Source organism: Pimephales promelas, chromosome 16, assembly GCF_988280905.1.
Source record: "Pimephales promelas chromosome 16, fPimPro1.hap1.1, whole genome shotgun sequence".
NCBI lineage: Eukaryota > Metazoa > Chordata > Actinopteri > Cypriniformes > Leuciscidae > Pimephales > Pimephales promelas.
In genome coordinates, this window is record NC_142784.1 from 5,965,145 (window position 1) to 5,986,962 (window position 21,818).

The following is a 21,818-nucleotide window of genomic DNA, read 5'->3' on the forward strand; positions in this document are numbered from 1 at the left end:
TGTTAAGCCCCACTAAAAGGCATAAAAAACTTTGTAAAGCACAATCAAGTTTTCACCCTATATTCCAAGACTTCTAAAGTCATTGCATAATGTGTAATTTTAGTCGCTAAGTTAAAGTTAACGGAAGTCATCTCGCCTCAGTCATTCTCCATTCAGAATTCACACAGCTCGTCGCGTTCGTTTGCGACACGACGACACTCTCTTCAAGGTCAATATTCCCATTATTACTTCATTTGTAGATAAAGCATAAAGGTCTATGGTTTTCATAAAATGACTTTATCTTGCTGGAGTGGAGTTTATTGCCCATACCTTTCACAATCCCTTTAAGTAAGATTACAGCATGGAGTCGAGAGAGTGCTATTGTTCTTCATGCGCACTGAAATTTAATACTGTTAAAAGAAAAGGCTCAAAAAACTGTTGCATATAGAATACACTAAGCATTAGTGCTGCACGATTAATCATATCGCAATCGTAATAGCGATCTCAAACCTATGCAATTACATAACGCAAAATGCCGCGATTTTATATGAAATAAACAAATTAGGGCTATTAACGCAGCATCTCTTCTTTTTTTTCATCCTTTGACTAGTGTTACACGATCCTGCTCTTATTTGTGCAAATGCCTTTTCGCATTTTGCACGACAAGAACTGAAAAGCTGCCTGTGAATGGAGTAGTATGAAGCTGCAGACTCGTGTGAATGCCCTAAATGAGACTCGCAGAAAGACGCGCGCCATAATGCGCATGCACTGACACGTGCCAGAATACAGTTCTCTTTCGAGCTTGAACGAACAATAACACACACAATTATGCCAAAATGTCGTTTTGTCGAGTATCTTCATAACGTAAGAAAAGTCTTAAGGACGAAAAGAGTAGTGCTATGAGGCGCATGTGAGATCCGCGTCTCGGCAACGGGTGCTCTTAAAGCGCCAGCAGCGAATAAAGCGTTCTGTCAGTCAAGTTAAAAGAACAAAGGGAAATTAGAAATTTACTCACTGATCTTGAGTAAAGAACTTTTGTAGCTTTAATAAGGATTATTCTATATATAATTTATAATTCATGCAGCACAGACTGTTTGATAACTTTATTCAATTTCTGTATCCTACCTGTTAAGACAGGAAGGGCACAGGTAAATATGGTTTTTATTATGGGTTTATGTGGGGATTGTTTGAAGTTCACTTAATTTAAAAGTTGTTAATTTTTTTTTTAGCCTAATAATTTTTTTTTAAAAGTTGATAGCTTTCACTGTAATGATGGTTTGGTTGATGGTTTATTGATCATTATAGGTGTTATCAATCATTTAGTTGTTGTCTGTAGTTTGAGTTAATAATAATAATAATAATTCGTTACATTTATATAGCGCTTTTCTGGACACTCAAAGCGCTTCACATAGAAGGGGGGGATCTCCTCAACCACCACCAATGTGCAGCATCCACCTGGATGATGCGACGGCAGCCATATTGCGCCAGAACGCTCACCACACACCAGCTTACTGGTGGAGAGGAGACAGTGATGAAGCCAATTGGTGTATATGGTTGAGAAATAAACATTAATACACAGAATGATCACTAATCTGTGTGTGCATTTTACTTTAGAACCAAGCAAGTTGGACTCATGAAACCATTTTATTATATCGAAATCGCACATCACAATTGCAATATTGACCTCAGTAATTGCAATGGCAATATGACTTTTTCCCCCAAATCGTCCAGCCCTACTAAGCATATTATAGATATAATCCCTTCGCTATGTTCTTTTCAATGTGAAGCATTGCTTGCTGTGACTTGGTGTTGCTTCAAGTGCATCATTCTGCACACGGGATGCGCATGATCGATTATAATACTTTGGGGAGACAAGGCCCCCCCACCGGGGAAATGGGCCTGCCCCCACAGCTTGGAAAAATCCTAGAGGAAACACTGTATATGATATAAATATTATAAAAAAAGGTTTGTCCTAAGATCTTGGGAGCATAACGTATAAGTACTGATGTCAGATTATGTGTCTGATTCTACATGGAGATCATGACAAAACTCAAATGTCTTTTGAACAATGTTGACATTTGAATATCTTGAATGCGAATTTCATCACACATCCTACAAGCAGTGTAAACATGTATTTTATTTTTTGCCGGGACCGATGGGTGAGTGTTTGCTAGATGATGTATGGCATACCGTCCCTTTAATATGTTTCCTGTACGACTGACAGCGGGGTCACCGCATGTCCACACACACACACACCTGCACACACACATTAAAAAGTAATAAGCATACTGTCACATCTGCTGCATAATCAAAGCCCACAAAAGAAAGCATCCAGGGATGAAAGGATGAAACAGGACATGTTCTGGACTGAAAGACACACGTGTGCTGCTGTTGAAGTAGCTTAGCATTCCTTTTATCTTAAAAAGTGTGTCAATTTAGCTTAGTCATGAGTCTCTGTGTCTCGAAGGCTTCTGTGTGCATGACCTCTTCACACACACACAGGTCTATCCTTTTTCTTACACATTACCTCACTGTGACTTCCCTGCTTATATCTCTCCATCACCCTTGACAAGATCTGGGGCCAACTGTGCGACTCAGCCTGAATGTAGTGTAAATGAGTACAGTAACAGTTTACACACTTCCACATATTTGAGCGTTGCACCATTCAATATAGCTGAAATGTAACCCTATGTATAAACTAAATATTTACTGAAGCCTCCAGCCAGGAAAAATGATAGATCTAAAATGGCAGAGCGACTGGATTATATCAATGAGCGCATGCTTCACACATTTCAGTGTTTTACACCCGTTTTAACCCTCCATGACTCCAAGGGCCCTCATGCTGGAGGTGAAGATGTTCCCCAGTCACTTTTTTATATACACAAACTAGGAGTGGCAATATAATTCAAATTCAAATAATTATATTATGGTCTAGAAGAACAAAAAGTTTTTCAGGATTCCCACTCTTTATAAGCAATGAATCTGATGACTTTTCAAGTCATGAAGTGAGTATGATACTCGTGATGAGTAAGTGAGTGGTTTATGAGCACTATTTAATCATAGCTTTAATAAACTCGCAGTGTCCACTACAGTCTCTCCCGGACACCAGTGTTTTACAGATTCAGAACTGATGAATCACTGAGATCTCGGTCTCCTGATCCTAGTGTACATTTGCTTTTGGCATCTTATAGAGCGTTTAGACCCGGAAATGTTGACGAGTGACATCAGACTTTACAGATTATGATGCCATCTTATTGAGAGGATAAAAAAAAACCTACCTTGTAAAAAACACACACACACACACAAAAAACAATGCTTTCCAAGCTCACATTTGTTTAAACTGTGGGACTTATTTTCCTAGAGCCGCCATATTGGGACTTTCAATTCCTGTCATTCACTGTCCCGTCTCTGCTTTATACTGTCTCTGGCCTCATAGAGCAATAAGGTAAAACGTTGAGCAGTTTGGCACACATTAAAAGGTCAATGTCGTTGTAAACCATGGTTAAATGTTGGGTTTCACTTAGCTTTCAGCTTACAACTTTAACCAATGGGCCAACAAATGTAATTCTCTGAATTCCTCATGTTGAGTCGAAAGCAAGTCGACCTTTTTGAACTTCATGAAAAACTCCTCAAGAAAGCATTCTTTGAATAATGTAATATAATGTTATAATATAATGCATGTATTACATATGCATATGCACATATGCATGTATTAGTCGACAATAGTATTACAAGGTGCAATATTGTGTTTAGGGCTGGGTATCGATTCACATTTCAATTTCGATTCGATTTCGATTCACAAGCTCTCAGTTCGATTCGATTTCGATTCTCGATTCAATTCTCGATTTCGATTCCTGATTTGATTCTCGATTCGACTATAATGAAGATGTAATACAAATCCTATATTTATAAAAAAGAACAGTGGACATAAGTTTACTAGTGGTTAATTAATACAAGAAAATTAAGAGCCATAAACCTGTATATAAAACTCTTTTTATTTTAGGTACACTAAATGCATACAGAGAATAAACAGGATTTTGATGCAATATGCAAAAAAAGTCAGAACAGTCGCACAGCTTGATCAAACAGTATCATGTTATTTTATGTTTAAGATAGATAAATATATAAATATTTAGACATTTTTTTACATTGATCTTACCTAAATGGTAATGTAATTTGTTGTTTATTTTTGTTTTAAGAGTTTATGTATGGAAGCTTGATTTCAATCTTTGAATTAAATTGAAAAAAGTAGCACAAATAAATACAATAGAATAAAGACACAAATTAAGAGACATTTTGGGGTAGTTTTTTGGGTATGTCAGAAATACTACAAAACTGAATAAAGTAATCCAATGTAAAATTTAGTCCAGACTGAATTAAATACAAAGGCTATTAATTCTGATTGCTTACAATTAATACTATATTCTGTTGTTATGACAACAGAATTAATGACTGACACAAATGGCTGCGTTCACTTTAAGAACTAGTGCACGAATCCATTACTGTTTCATTAACTTTGTCACACGCGTTTAATGCTAATTTAAGACATTATTGACTGTCTTTACGAGGTTACTCACCAAGACCAGAGTTTTGACATAATGTCGCGTGTTTTAACTGTTAAATCCAGGGATAAAACTTTTGTTTCTGGCGAGCTGTTTGTGAGGCAGATTTAGGCTGTAACGTTACTGTGCACGTAGTGAAAGACATCTCTGAGAGTGCGCGAGCACGGGATGGTTTAACATTGCTTGTAAAACTCAAAAAGACGTGAAAATGATAAACGTTAGTTACGATCATAGGTTACGATGCAATGCTGGCCCGATTGTTAAGTGAATATTCCGTCATGTCCCGACTCCTAAACGCGTGTGTGTATCAACAGCTGCAGCGCTTGGCGCTTGCCTAGTGCAGAGAGACGAGAAGATGCAGCACCGCGTCCGCGAGCCCTTTATATGGAAAAAATCGATTCCGGCGGTTGAGAATCCATTTTGAATCGAACACATTTTAAAAAACGATTAATCGAAAAATCGTTTTTTTTGCCCAGCCCTAATTGTGTTGTATAGTTTGCATACTGTTCACTGCACAGACTACTCTTCTCCTAAATGCACTGCAGTATGTGAAGCAGAACTTTTAAATTTATAGTAAGGCTACTCTGAACTCTTATCATGGTTGCATGTTTAATTCGTCAAGTTCTCACGGCAGTTCAATTAAATAATTAGTCAAGAAAAAGATGTTTCCACTTGCCATTTTCAGTTCATTCACACTAGGAATGCACACTCTTAGAGAAAGGGTTCTATATATGAAGCATTCTGCTAAAAAAAGGTTCCATAATGACAAGAAAGAAAGTTCTTTATAGGCTATTATTCATTCATATATTGCATTATTCAGCAACATTTTGTAGTAATTCACTTATTGTTTATTAAAATGTTGTAGTGACTTTTTAATCATGCTGATTTTGGAGGAGAAAAACTGAAATGGCACTCTTCGTGTGATATTGATTAACTACATAAAATGATATAAATATAGACATTTTCTAACCCCCATATCTTGAATTTGTGATCATTCACATGCATTCATAAACACATTTTAGGGTCTTGATGTTTGTCAATAATATGAAATATTTAATCCGGAAAGGACAAAACAAATGATAATGAATGAACCCAAAAGGTTCCATATACTGTAGAACCTTTTTCCTGGTTCCAAAGAACCCTAAAGACTTCTTATTATTGAACCCTTAAAAAAAGGACCTTTTAGGGGTTCCAAATACGTAGCGCTGATAGAATATTTTCTTCTAAGAGTGGCGTATGTAAGTCAGGTAATGACCACATGAGCAGAGAACTGACAGTAATGGACTGGTACCTGCGGCTTGAAGCACCAGCTGGAGTCGAGCTTTGGCCTGTTCTGCAGGAGTCTGGAAAAAACAGACGAAATCAGATAAATAAATATATAACACAACTCCAACCTTGATAGTCAAACAGAACCTACAGTATGTGAGCAGTTAAAGCAGCTTCAGTGGCAGCGATTAACAAGATCACATCTTCAGTCATGTACAAATGACAATAAATCCCAGCAGATCGTGTGTGTGTGTGTGTGTGTGTAAACATGTACACGAGGGCTAAACAGGTTGGGATTTGGCAGTGACTCGGATATAATTCCTATCCCCGCACTATTAGATTCCACCCTCTTAATTGTCAAGAAAGAAGAATGATGAGGGAAGCAAGTTATAAAGGGCCCTAGATTGCTCTGGAACGCAGGAAAGCCTGGTGTGAGTTGGTGTTATGAAGGTGTGTAGGATTACAGAGAAATTAAATGCTAATAGGATGAAATTTCAATGTGGATCCTGCACGGCTCACCGTAGCTCATCGGAGAATGTGGGTGTCGCTGACAGCGCTAACGCACATTATTCAGCATAAATCGGATTTATCAAACTGTAAAGGTGTCACTTTCTAAAAATGTCATTTGGGGTGATGACAGGGAAATATAATGACCCGCTTTAATGTAAAACTGTCACTCCACTCTGTGTCTTGGATGACAAGCCCTTCTTGGAAATCTGCTTGTTTTTGACACCTCGCTTTCGATAACTTTTAAAAAAACACGGTTCCTCTTCTCCGTGGTATTTCCAGCGTACTCGTTTTTTCCCCCTCCCTCCTTTATATTGTTATCAGAAGCATATCAGACTGTTTCGGGGCATCAATCAAGCAGACAGAAATAAAGGAAGGATTATTGAATGTTCAGATAAACCCCCTCTCCTCCCATTCAAACCCATCTTCTATTCTCTCAGCCATTACAATAACATCCAGTCATGCCGCAATAACCAGGCGGATCACACCTCTTAAGTAGAGGGATAATAGCTGGCAGTGCAATCATCTTAGTTACAGTTTATTATGAAATTTATACCATTGCATTTGCATTTGTTTAAAGTGACCCCGAGGCAAGTGTCCGGAGATATTACACCACCAAGTGTTTAGACGAGGGAGAGAGAGAGAGAAGGAAAACATATAAAGGGGGGCTGGGAGGGACGAGCATCAATATGAAGAAAAATATAATTAGTTTCAAAGGATGACAAATGGGTGGCGGATTAATAATTAGATAAGTTTGTCAAATTATGAGACAGGCCTCATTCTGGCAAACACTGAGCAATAAGAGAGAGAGCTGATAAAATTTGACACAGATAGAACACAAACACCCACATCTGGAACACTATCCGATCTGGTTATAACCCACATCCTAACTAACAGAACTGACCGCTTACTGAATCATGATGAACAACTAAATGCCTGCAGGAAACAGAGGTGAAAACAAAGAGCTGTAAGCATGTAGAAAAAACACAGAATCTCACCGACGTTCAGAGAGTCTCTTGCTAACTACAATAAACTGTTCATTAGACTTTCACTTTCATTACAGGACAACCACAATACACGAAAAAAAGACAAATCTGCCCAAACTGAATCATCCCTGCTGAATGAAAAAAAGGACACAAATTTAGAACTAAAGGATGTGTACTATCCCTTTAATAGTGTCACATAATCTTTCAGAAATCATTCAAATTACTGCTCAAGAAACATCTGATTATTATAATTATCAATGTTGAAACTGTTGGGTTGTGTAAGATTTATGCCTAGTTCAGATTACACGATTTATTTTTGTCTGTTACGATAGTCACTGTCGGATTACGCATTTTTTTTGTGTTACGATAGTCACTGTCAGATTACGCATTTTTTTTGTCCGTTACGATAGTCACTGTCAGATTACGCATTTTTTTTGGCTGTTACGATAGTCACTGTCAGATTACGCATTTTTTTTGTCTGTTACGATAGTCACTGTCAGATTTCGCGATTTTTTTGTCCGTTACGATAGTCACTGTCAGATTTCGCGATTTTTTTTTGTCCGTTACGATAGTCACTGTCGGATTACGCATTTTTTTTGTCCGTTACGATAGTCACTGTCAGATTACGCATTTTTTTTGTCTGTTACGATAGTCACTGTCAGATTACGCATTTTTTTTGTCTGTTACGATAGTCACTGTCAGATTACGCATTTTTTTTGTCTGTTACGATAGTCACTGTCAGATTACGCATTTTTTTTGTCTGTTACGATAGTCACTGTCAGATTACGCATTTTTTTTGTCCGTTACGATAGTCACTGTCAGATTACGCATTTTTTTTGTCTGTTACGATAGTCACTGTCAGATTACGCATTTTTTTTGTCTGTTACGATAGTCACTGTCAGATTACGCATTTTTTTTGTCTGTTACGATAGTCACTGTCAGATTACGCATTTTTTTTGTCCGTTACGATAGTCACTGTCAGATTTCGCGATTTTTTTGTCCGTTACGATAGTCACTGTCAGATTACGCATTTTTTTTGTCTGTTACGATAGTCACTGTCAGATTACGCATTTTTTTTGTCCGTTACGATAGTCACTGTCAGATTTCGCGATTTTTTTGTCCGTTACGATAGTCACTGTCAGATTACACATTTTTTTTGTCTGTTACGATAGTCACTGTCAGATTACGCATCTTTTTTGTCCGTTACGATAGTCACTGTCAGATTTCGCGATTTTTTTTGTCCATTACGATAGTCACTGTCAGATTACGCATTTTTTTTGTCCGTTACGATAGTCACTGTCAGATTACGCATTTTTTTTGTCCGTTACGATAGTCACTGTCAGATTACGCATTTTTTTTTGTCCGTTACAATAGTCACTGTCAGACTACGCATTTTTTTTGTCCGTTACGATAGTCACTGTCAGATTACGCATTTTTTTTGTCTGTTACGATAGTCACTGTCAGATTACGCATTTTTTTTGTCTGTTACGATAGTCACTGTCAGATTACGCATTTTTTTTGTCTGTTACGATAGTCACTGTCAGATTACGCTTTTTTTTTGTCCGTTACGATAGTCACTGTCAGATTACGCATTTTTTTTGTCCGTTACGATAGTCACTGTCAGATTACGCATTTTTTTTGTCCGTTACGATAGTCACTGTCGGATTACGCATTTTTTTTGTGTTACGATAGTCACTGTCAGATTACGCATTTTTTTTGGCTGTTACGATAGTCACTGTCAGATTACGCATTTTTTTTGTCTGTTACGATAGTCACTGTCAGATTTCGCGATTTTTTTGTCCGTTACGATAGTCACTGTCAGATTTCGCGATTTTTTTTTGTCCGTTACGATAGTCACTGTCAGATTACGCATTTTTTTTGTCTGTTACGATAGTCACTGTCAGATTACGCATTTTTTTTTGTCCGTTACGATAGTCACTGTCAGATTACGCATTTTTTTTGTCTGTTACGATAGTCACTGTCAGATTACGCATTTTTTTTGTCTGTTACGATAGTCACTGTCAGATTACGCATTTTTTTTGTCTGTTACGATAGTCACTGTCAGATTACGCATTTTTTTTGTCCGTTACGATAGTCACTGTCAGATTTCGCGATTTTTTTGTCCGTTACGATAGTCACTGTCAGATTACGCATTTTTTTTGTCTGTTACGATAGTCACTGTCAGATTACGCATTTTTTTGTCCGTTACGATAGTCACTGTCAGATTTCGCGATTTTTTTGTCCGTTACGATAGTCACTGTCAGATTACACATTTTTTTTGTCTGTTACGATAGTCACTGTCAGATTACGCATCTTTTTTGTCCGTTACGATAGTCACTGTCAGATTTCGCGATTTTTTTTGTCCATTACGATAGTCACTGTCAGATTACGCATTTTTTTTGTCCGTTACGATAGTCACTGTCAGATTACGCATTTTTTTTGTCCGTTACGATAGTCACTGTCAGATTACGCATTTTTTTTTGTCCGTTACAATAGTCACTGTCAGACTACGCATTTTTTTTGTCCGTTACGATAGTCACTGTCAGATTACGCATTTTTTTTGTCTGTTACGATAGTCACTGTCAGATTACGCATTTTTTTTGTCTGTTACGATAGTCACTGTCAGATTACGCATTTTTTTTGTCTGTTACGATAGTCACTGTCAGATTACGCTTTTTTTTTGTCCGTTACGATAGTCACTGTCAGATTACGCATTTTTTTTGTCCGTTACGATAGTCACTGTCAGATTACGCATTTTTTTTGTCCGTTACGATAGTCACTGTCAGATTACGCATTTTTTTTGTCCGTTACGATAGTCACTGTCAGATTACGCATTTTTTTTGTGTTACGATAGTCACTGTCAGATTACGCATTTTTTTTGTCCGTTACGATAGTCACTGTCAGATTTCGCGATTTTTTTTGTCCGTTACGATAGTCACTGTCAGATTACGCATCTTTTTTGTCCGTTACGATAGTCACTGTCAGATTACGCATTTTTTTTGTGTTACGATAGTCACTGTCAGATTACGCATTTTTTTTGTCCGTTACGATAGTCACTGTCAGATTACGCATTTTTTTTGTCCGTTACGATAGTCACTGTCAGATTACGCATTTTTTTTGTCCGTTACGATAGTCACTGTCAGATTACGCATTTTTTTTGTCCGTTACGATAGTCACTGTCAGATTACGCATTTTTTTTGTCCGTTACGATAGTCACTGTCAGATTACGCATTTTTTTTGTCTGTTACGATAGTCACTGTCAGATTACACAATTTTTTTTGTCCGTTACGATAGTCACTGTCAGATTACGCGATTTTTTTTGTCCATTTCGATAGTCACTGTCAGATTACGCATTTTTTTTGTGTTACGATAGTCACTGTCAGATTTCGCGATTTTTTTTGTCCGTTACGATAGTCACTGTCAGATTACGCAATTTTTTTTGTCTGTTACGATAGTCACTGTCAGATTACGCATTTTTTTTGTCCGTTACAATAGTCACTGTAGGTTACGCATTTTTTTTGTCTGTTACGATAGTCACCGTCAGATTACGCGATTTTTTTGTCTGTTACGATAGTCACTGTCAGATTTCGCGATTTTTTTGTCTGTTACGATAGTCACTGTCAGATTACGCGATTTTTTTTGTCCGTTACGATAGTCACTGTCAGATTACGCGATTTTTTTTGTCCATTACGATAGTCACTGTCAGATTACGCGATTTTTTTTGTCCATTACGATAGTCACTGTCAGATTACGCATTTTTTTTGTGTTACGATAGTCACTGTCAGATTACGCGATTTTTTTTGTCCGTTACGATAGTCACTGTCAGATTACGCAATTTTTTTTGTCTGTTACGATAGTCACTGTCAGATTACGCAATTTTTTTTGTCTGTTACGATAGTCACTGTGTCAGATTACGTAATTTTGACTCCTAAAATCTTGTCGTGTCGTGGACAAGACACATGTCAGACTACACGTTGCTTCCTGACCAGTCATTGCATCCCTTCTTTAACGGCGCGCGTGATGTCAAGTAGGTGAAACTAGTAGCGAGTGACTTACGGAAACGAACTTAACAAACAATGGGTGAAGTGGTGAGAGTTTTATTGGCTGTCCTGTGTTAAAAAAAAAACGACAATGTACACGTTCCTGGATTGCTCGAAGAGGACAGTATGGGCTGTCAATCCTCCAAAGAACTTGAGGTAAAATATTGTTTTCTTATATATTTTTACTTTTAGTTTTAAAATTGGTCAACCTCATACATGTGATGGAACCGTCATGGACGTCGTGAAGCATTTCAGACGTGATGTAGGTTGTAGCCCACTATGACACACTATATGAGATGATACGATCGAATCTTACATCCCGACGCCTGTTGTCGTTTACGAATCCCCACGACACCCTACATTAAACGGCTCGTGCCAAAATCGGGCTAAAATCGTGTAATCTGAACCAGACATTAGAGGCATTCGATTGATCAAAAGTGACAGTAAAGAGGTGTAATGTCACAAAAATAATGTATTTCAAATACATTTTCTATTCATTAAAGCAGTGGTTCTCAAAGTGGGGTCCGCGGACCCCTGGTGGTCCGCGAGCTAAAGCCAGGGGGTCCGCGAAATAATTTACAACCTAACGTTTTTTTCCATGCTATGAGTCATGTTTTCTTTATCATCTGAAAACATGCTGTTTATTCCTAAGTAACTTGTATAAAGCATTTAACATAAAACAATACAAAGTAGACACTTAAAGTTTTCTATAGATAGATAATCTATGTCTTTGCGTCAAGTAGACTATTCGCTGCTGTTGATTTTGCGGGACGTGCGCCAGAAAGGAGACAGAGAGACGGCATGAACCCGCATCCGGTTCTTTTCTGTATTTTTAAAAGGCATGACATTTTGTAGTCATTTATAATTTAGCCTATACACAAATAAAAAAATGGACACTTTACCGTTTCGGATGATGCACTCTTGTCTTATCTATGACCATAAATAAGAGTATTCCTGTTTCCACTGCTGAGGAAAAATTCCCATGTAATTGCGCGCCGGCGTCTCGCGTGCGCGCACAATAGTCAGTTCTAGCACTGCTACAGATTTGACATTAGAAGTCTGATCATTATCAAAATAAAAGTGCATAGTGACAGGGCCGTACCCACAACTGAGGTTGCAAGGATGCACATCGCGATGATACTGACCTTCTCGTCTGAGGTGCTTCAGCAGACTAACAACGATAGCTCGTCAATGTCAAAATGTTTGAGTCGGAGTGAACTCAAAGTTCCCCGCACGACGTTTCAGTCAACGGTCATAAAGTGCGAGATAAGATGTAGGCCTTAATTAACATAAACTAAACAGCTGTTTTAGATAAAAGTTTTAAAAAACGACTGAAACAATCAGTTTGCAAAGTATTAATCAAGCTCAACTTTAACAAAGGAAAAAGCAGGTCAATAGAAACATACTGTGCCCATGAGATTAACATTATGGATTCATATATTTAACATATACTGTATGTTTTTTTTAGCTAATTACAGTAGCTCAAATTAACAACTCACGCACCTATTAAACATAATGCCATTATCATTGTATGTATAGGCTTATGGGCTTTATTTGTGTGCAGAATAGGCCTAATTATTGAAACATTTCTCTTTTAAGGCCATTCCTGATTGGAATATGTGATTGTGTTTCGTGACATCTTGACAAAAAAAAAAAAAAAAATGTATGCCACTGACTGACATGCTTCTACTAAATCTATAGTTATCCAATTGTGGGGCCTTAAAACACCTTAAAATGCACATGTGTAGATCAAGAACATCAAAAATTCCTAAGTGAGGGATCCTAAGTGATTCCTAAGATCACTTTCGTTATCTCAGTAGGCTATTTAGAAATTCCTGCATAGTACCCTGGGTGGAGACCATTCATTTTGTGCAAAAATATTTCATTTGCCGCTCACACATTAACTTTGTGCTCAATAACTGTTATAAATATGAGGGGGGTCCTTGGAATTTTTTTTCCCCTGAAAGGGGTCCCTGGCACCAAAATGTTTGAGAACCCCTGCATTAAAGAATCCTGAAAAATAGATCACATTTTACACAAGAATCTTAAGCAGCAAAAATGGTTTCCGACATTGATCAAAACTATTATTATTAATTGAGCACCAAATCAGATTGTTGAAGGATCATGTGACACTGAAGACTCGCATAAACTAGTATCGGTAGTGCATACAGTTTAAGTGAAAATAAATCAACAATATCAATAAAGTGATATAAATACATAGCCTAAATAAATGAACAAATGTGATATTGGCACCAACACATGATGATACTCATAAGGCTGAGTAACAGAGCTTTTCCGATGATAGAACTGATGCGTGGTAAATGTAGTCCAATCAGAAGTGTTCATGCTTCTCACAAACATAATGTATTTGAGCTCCGAGCAGAGACATGATGAGTCCAGGCTTCATGGGCTTTAGAGTCCCACTGATCCCACGGTCCTGGAGCCGTCTCTATCCCACACACACACACTGAGCCAAACCAATTATATCAATTACTGCGCCCACAGCTCTACGTTCACGCTGCTTCAGTCGCTGTCTGTCTAGTGTCCACACCTAGATCTCTGCTCTCCATCCGACCGGGATAGCAGCGGGAAAGGGAACATTTTTAAGGATGTTTAGGCTAAACATTAGCAGTATGACATTTTTGTTTGCCTCCCTTTTGTTTCTTCGAAGGACGGGGGTTGGAGAATCTTAATTTGCTGCAATTGGGATTCTGTTTTCCATGAATCTCCAGTACTGATCCCTGCAATTGTTCCCTGTTTTCATTTCCAAAACATTTCGAACAGACAATATTTAGGCCCCGTCCACACTACTGAGACCTTTTGCTACGTTTGCACCTCCCGTCCAGACTAAAACGGAAAAAAAAATTCAGAAACGCTGCAGCTCCGTTTTGAATCTCCGGAGGGCGTTTTTAGTGAAGACGGGACAAAACGGAGGACTTTAGAAACGCTGGCGCAAAGGCTCACGCTCGGCTCTATGATTGGGTGCCATCAGTCATGACGTGTCCTTCCCTGATTCATCAGCCACTGTTTACACCGGCACGTGCATGCCCAGTGTTGGTGAATGGTCACGTGATCCGCGCTTTCAGTCATTTTAATAGAGTGCTGAAGTGATAACGTCACTTTGTAGGACAACTCGGAAGTTGGGTTCCCTCAATCGAAAAGCTATGCATTTTCCCCATAGGCTTTTGGAAAATCGCAAAAAATAAGATCTGTGTTCAACAAAGGGTTGTGACCCTTACACGTTTTGTCTATCAAAATAATCTCTACAAGTTAATCCAAAATGTATACATTTTGAAGCCTATATAAAGTTTTTTAAAAACACAAGCGGACACAATAAAGTTTAAAAAAACACAAGCAGGTTATAACTGTGTGTTCTATGTCATAGATCAAAACATGAAAATATTTAGAGGCTTTGTTCACCACAGACCAGAAAAAACCCATTCAAAAATCCCATAGACTTTAGAGCGAGGGAAGCGGGAGTGCTAAAACGCTAACTCACTTCCGCGTTTTGGCCTACAGAGTGACGTCGTAACTTCGGCACTCTATGTGGACTGAGATCAATTCTAATTAGGGATGGGACGATAACCGGTTTCACTATAAACCGTGATAAAATGTACTGACGGTTAGTATTATCGTTTAAAATTTAATTATCATTTAAACCGTGTTTGATTATCGCGATATTAATAACTCACTGAATCCTGTTGGCCAGTTTGACGCAGGCGCGCAGCACGCAATATTTTTTTTAATTACTATTCGAGAAGGAATGGTGGAAGGCAGTGACCGTGCTCAGGAGATTTTTCAGCCTTTTAAGAGGACCAAATCTGAGGTGTGGTCATATTTTGGGTTTTACAAAAGTCCTGAGGGAAACTTGATCGAGGATGGTCACCTTGTCTGCCGAACAAAAAGTCACTGCAATAGAAACACTTCAAATCTGCCGAGTCGTCTTGTGTGATCATCACCCGAACGCAAGGCAAGTTAACTTTGACCTCAATACCAAAACTACGTCTGGGAAACAATTGGGCACGAAATGTTGTTTTGAGTTGAAACATTTTATGTCACTCACTTGAAATAGACGTCAAGCTTCTGCGAAGAAAAGTTCGTAGCAAGTGGATTTGAGCTAAAGACGAACGAACAACTTCAAACAAGACTATTATTAAGAGTGATATTTTAAGGGATAGTAAAGTATAGATACATCACGTATTAAACCGATTTTATTTTTACCACATAATTATTTTTATAATTAAATCTTACCCGTTTATGAATTAATTTTGTAAAACAATCGTCCAGACAAGATATATCACACCAATATTATCAAACTATGTAAAAAATAAATCAACTCTGATTTCATTTTTGCAATACAATCAAAAACCGGAGACGCAAGACGGCAAGTTGTGTTTGAATGAAACAAGAGCGCGCGTCCGTTGTGCTATAGATGTGCGCTGTGTAATAATGCGTTGCTATTGACGACGGGCATTATAAAGAAGCAAATGCCATAGAATAGAATCTTGCTTAAAAAACTGCAGAGAGAGACTTCTTTTATTTGTTGCTTGTTGATTTTCAATTATAAAATGAAATGTTTTCAGTGTGAGCATCAGTTCTTTTTGAGCACTTTCATAAATTTTTAACAAAAACCGTGATAATATTGATAATCACGATTATTTTGGACACTATAATCGTGATATGAAATTTTCATACCGTCCCATCCCTAATTCTAATACGCAGATAAAACGCTGGTGTGGATGGAGATCGTATTCGTTTTAATTCTACGTTTTTAAACGAAAACGCAGTTGTGTGGACGGGGCCTGAGACAAAACAAGAAGCAATCGCTCTCCAATACTACTACAAATCCCAAACACTTCTGTGTCCTTAAGTTAAAAATATCAACAAACTGAGTAATAACGTCATCACAGTAACGGATCACTCTCCCAAACACCCGGTAGAGTAAAAACAAACCTTTCTCACGAACCGTTGAGGAGGCATGGTGGAAAACAAGCCATGAAAGTTTCCTTTCAAATAAAAAGAAGCACACCACTATGCGAGCCCACACACACACTATTACTATTGCCTTTACTATTGTCTCAAATTTAAGTTTTTTTTTTTTTTTTTTTTTACTTTCTATTCTTCAAACATGTAAAGCAGCAAAACTGAAAAACTAAAATTTGATAATAATCAGAAATATGAGTGATTTCTGAAGGATCATGTGACACTGAAGACTGGAGTAATGATGCTGAAAATTCAGCTTTGATCACAGGAATACATTACACTTTACTATATGTTCACATAGTTATTTAAAATTGTAATCATGTTTTGTAATATTACTGTTTTACAGTATTTTTGATGCCTTGGTGAGCAGAAGAGACTAAAAAAAAACATCTTACGACCCCAAACTTACATATCTAGTTTATTCCATTACTCATTACTGTACTCATCTCATCTCATCTGACTTCTTCATCCTCATTGATAGTCATTTTTCATTTGATATTTCCAACCTCTGCCCCATTCCTTAACCCAAAAATAAATAAATAAATAAATAAAGACTGCAGCATTACGTTACAGGATCCCCCTAGAAAATGCAATATTCTGTTTTTAATATCCAGGTCTATAAGATCAGGGTAGAGATGGGCTCCAGTGCAATATGTTTATTTATATATTTATAACAAATACTGCATATCAGGAGTTCTGGGCCGGGCGTCTATAAAATATAATGTTGTGTATGGATATCTTTTTTAAATATAATCTCAATATGAAATCGGAGGCCTTTTTTACAATGTGCCATACTTCAGGACGGCGCTAACAGCATTTAGGAAAGCAGAGGCTGTTCATCTTTGTGTCTACAGTAGGCACTGCCGCTGCATAATAATAAGCTTTCCTGCCCCAAAATGTTATTTAGCTGCCTGACGCTCATTTCTCAAACTTCACCACTTTTACAATTTTCCCAAACTTTTATTTCCTTGATTATTGCCAACAAGATTTCATTACGTATTTAGAATGTAAACAAGCGTGAGTGATGACAGAGGTTTAACCGCGGCGGTCCTCGCCTTCGAACACACAATTCACAGAAACACACACACACACGAGCCGGGCCAAAATGAAAGGCAATTGTATTAATAGACTTTTTTGACATGCACGTGAGTTTGTGCGTCACACACACACACACACGCGAGCCAGGCCAAAATGAAAGGCAATTGTATTAATAGACTTTTTTTTTGACATGCATGTGTGTGTTTGTGTGTGTGTGTGTGTGTGTTGCAGCCTGGGCGTTGGGCTCAACTCACATAAATCATGTAGAAGAAAAATGAACAAATGTGGCGGCTAACTCATCTCCTCACCATCCGGAGAAAATGAAATTCACTGGAATACCTATCAAAACTGCAATCATCAGGAGATAAAATCGCCTTTGCTCCATCTGCACTTTCCGATTTAATTTCCTTTATGCCCTTGACATTCAGAGATACCATTTAGATAATATGTATACAGTAAGGGACCAGTTCACCCACCGTGATATTTATATATATATATATATATCTCACACCATCATTTGGAAATGGATATGCAATACTTCTTTGTTGGTGTTGTTGTTTGTGTTACTCCACTCCTGTTGCGAGATCTATGCAAAGAGCTCAGGATCTTAAGAGAGAACGAGATAAAGCAGCGGGATATGAAAGCTGCGCTCTGCCCCTCTATCAGTGTGACATGCAATTATGTTTGGGCAGGCGTCGGGTTAAAGGTCAGCCTGACGACTCCATCATTTAGCGAAGCTGCTTATTTCACAAACGGAGGCCCGTGGCAGACTCCCAGACACCTCCAATCTGATGAAATCATTAGTGTAATAAGCATGTAAATCTGCTAGCAAATTATCCTCGCGCAGCTCCTCGGCTTTCATTTAGCTGACACTTGCTGAGGTGTTGTCAGATCACCTCTTTATCCCACAATCAAATTACTGGCAAACACGGGAGCGAGGGAGCGAGACGGATCATGGGTGCTGGACGCCGCAGACTCTCTCCGACACTCTATTGATTTCTCAAGCCCTGATCTCCCCTCGTTCGGCGAGAGAGAGAGACAGGTGCTTTTGATGATGTTATGGGATAAATGTATTATTAAGCACCAGAAGATCGGGCAGAGCCAAAACAGAGCAGTTTCTCGCAATCGCTTGTCCTAATGTGAACCATAAATAATTCATTAAATATAAACAAGGCATCAAAAGCCAAAACCCATGGGGGAAGTCGTTTTTAAATATCGTTTCTTCGTTTTTAAAGCAGATGGACGTGAGATTAAGGAAGTTAAGACTAGATAGAAATGAGCCAATATACAGCCACTGAAAGCAAGAAGTCATGACCAGTCCCTTTACTGTAATTATTTAGCCATCTAGCTAGATTCAGGCGTCTCTAAGGCCGGAGACACACTGGCTGCGTCGCGTTTTCTGTGTCTTTGCACACCAGGAACGTGTCTGACGGAGCGCTGCTGCTGCTAGGTGACATTGAGGGATTAGCGGTGTTGCTCTTGCCATTACGACAACAATTTCAACTGTTGTCACACAATCTGAAAAATAGGGAAGTGTTTATTTCAATAACATTTACTAATTTTGTGTAGCTTTAGGCCTTGTCCACACGGACACGGGTTTTTTTTTTTTAACCGGAGTTTTTCCTCCTGTGTTTTAAAAAAAAATCCCGTCCACATGAAAACGCAAAAACACGTTATCAAGCGCTGTCAAGAGCATGCCACAACAGCAGGTGGCGATATAACCCTAACCGTAAAGCAAAACAAAAAGTTATTACAAGTTCTGGTAGGCTGATAACGGCGCACACTCTGACGTCGCAAGGCAAAAACCCCGGTTTTACTGTCTACGCGACAACACTGAAACCGGCGTTTCTGAACATCCTCACCCTGGTTTCTCAAAAATGTTCGTTTCAGTGTCCTGATACTGCTTTTCCGTGTGGACGAATGGCCGAACCGTGTAAAAAAAGTCTGTGTGGACAAGGCCTTAAAGAGCCTATATTTATCCAGATGGTGGACCGTCACTCAGAAGACACATGTTGTTTTTGTAGCCTATCCTAACTTTATATTCTCCTGAGGCCCAGAACGTTTTTTTTTCCAAAAGTTTTTCTTCTTCTTCATGTAATCACGTTGTTAAGAGCATTAGAAACAAATGAAAATAAAAAAAAAAATATTCATATGTTATGCTATGACCTCTGTTAGTGGACTCGATTGTTTAAAAAATAAAAAATGACATGAAATAATAAGCAAAAATAATGGCAATATTTGAAAATCGTTAATTATTATTATTTGTTTAAATTACATTGATATCTGAATTCATGTTAACCTAGACTTTCAAACATCAAAATGTAATTTATTAATATAGCTGCAAGCAGCGATTACGGGCCCAAGCTTTGGATAAAAGCGTCAGCTAAATTAATTTAAAAGTGTGTTTGATTTATGGACAAGTGTTCGAATCCCAGTCCAGGAGTCCGGTCCTGATGGCAGGGGGTTGTCAAGTTTTCAAGCACGTTAAGGGCCCAAAAAGTGCCCGGATAGTCGTAAGAAAAATAATAATCCTAAACAAAACAATAAGGCTCTGCACCCTTTCAGGGCTTAGGCCCTAAATATGTATTTGTATATATATTCTTGTACAAAATGACATATAAACATCGTTTCCTATTCTATTTTGCCTGGAAACGCTTCCAACATGCTTGCGTGTCGCGTGAAAAATAGGCGTCGGTTCTATTTGTAGCATGCAGGCGTTTTCCAAATTTCAGACTGAGTGTGCTCTAACCTGTTAACATGGGAGCCGAAATAAAAACGGACACGCCATACAGCCGGTGTGTCGCCGGCCTATGAAGAGAGGTAGAGGAACAATTGAGCAATAAAAAACTGAAGAACAAATAAACAGCCTCAGTTTTCCCACACAGAGCTAATAAGCACAACCATTAAAAGTCCCACAAAGAAACAACAGTGTTCCTCATTCAGCAGAATTACAAAGATCTTCTTGAATATGTTGTAAAAATATAGTTAAGTTTCAGTAAGTGATATTTTTGGAGCTAATGGTAAGCAACACTGATTAGAAGCAGCGACGGAAAGTTTAACCAAGTTGCCTCCGTCTAGACTTTGTAAAGTTTGCCATCTTTTAACATTGCTAGATCTGAAGCCTGTTGAGGCTGTTTATGGCTCATGTTTACTGGGTAAATGCGTACGGCTTTAGGGGAGGTGCACAAATCTTAATAAAATACTGCGGCACCTGGTGTCTGACGAGCAGGATGCAATCTACAAGCTTTTATAGAGGCAACCATAAATTCTCAGGGACAATATTCACATATTCAAATTTTTCAGGAAACCTACGCTGAGCACTGCTAGACTCACACATATGCATGTTTTACAAAACACAACTAGCACTGTTAAACTTTCGTTTAAACCTTTCCCAATTTTCTTTAGCATCTGTCTACTAACAATGACATTGTAACATGTCTCAAAGATAATCAAATCTCATAGAGATAGAATTCAGTGGAGATGCCATTTTAAACTCCTGTATTTTGTTGAGGCTCATTTCAAAGCTAGCATTTAATGTTTTTTTTTCAATACACACACATTTTGTAAACACAAAGGAAATAAAATGGAGCAGTTGGACATCTGACAGGACTCCATGCAACTTCCTTTATGTGACGAAGCCCATGGGTCAGCAAAATTAAATGTAATATTTAAGCGGTTGTAAAAAAGATGGGTGCAGTGAAAATCTTGCAAATAACACCAATCTTTAATCAGCCTTTTAAAAATGAGTCAAAGACACTTGCGGGTTGACAAAGACTGCCCCAAAATGATTTGGCTCACTCAGCTGTGATAAGCAAAATACAGTTCATGGTACCATTAAAAATTAAATATACAGTAAACAATTTCCAGAATATTGATTCATCCAGGCCATTAAAGTCCAATTAGATCTATCAGTGCTTTGATGGGGAACAACACTGTAAGGTAATTCTGTAAAGAATTAAAAATATTTTTTTAAGGCATACACACATACTGTGATCATAACACAATTCATATCACACATACCCTAGTGTATGTCAAAAAAACCAAATCTACTTTTTGGCTTAAGTGTCCCGCCAAAACCATAGCAGCATTAAAGCACATTTTCTCAATGAAAAGTATTGACACATTCTTTTGCTAATGATTAAAAGATCAATTTTAGTATTTCTAACAGCTGTATCAGTAAACATTCAGTGCTTAAAGGAGTAGTTCATTAAAAAAAATGCTGATAATTTACTCACCCCCATGTCATCCAAGATATTCATGTCTTTTTTTCTATTCTTCAGTTGAAAAGAAATTAAGATTTTCTCCATATAATGGACTTCAATGGGAACCAAACGGTTCAAGGTCCAAAAGACACTTTCAGTGCAAACTGTTCAAAGGGCTTTAAACAATTTCAGAAGATAAGGGTCTTATCAAGCGAAACGATCGCTCATTTAATAAATAAATACCAAAGTTTAAGT

At 38.0% G+C, this 21,818-nt stretch overlaps 1 protein-coding gene across 1 annotated transcript in view; it reads right to left on the reverse strand.

Moving 5' to 3' along the window:
* The window catches only part of LOC120494960 (serine/Arginine-related protein 53-like), a gene marked incomplete at its 5' end in the record, with an annotated part of 82,928 nt that extends 76,957 nt beyond the window's left edge, over positions 1 to 5,971 (reverse strand). The window contains one exon of the mRNA XM_089121622.1: positions 5,833 to 5,971. Coding sequence (XP_088977748.1) covers positions 5,833 to 5,971 — 139 coding nt within the window. The remainder of the gene's footprint in view (positions 1 to 5,832) is intronic.
* Positions 5,972 to 21,818: the final 15,847 nt, after the last annotated feature.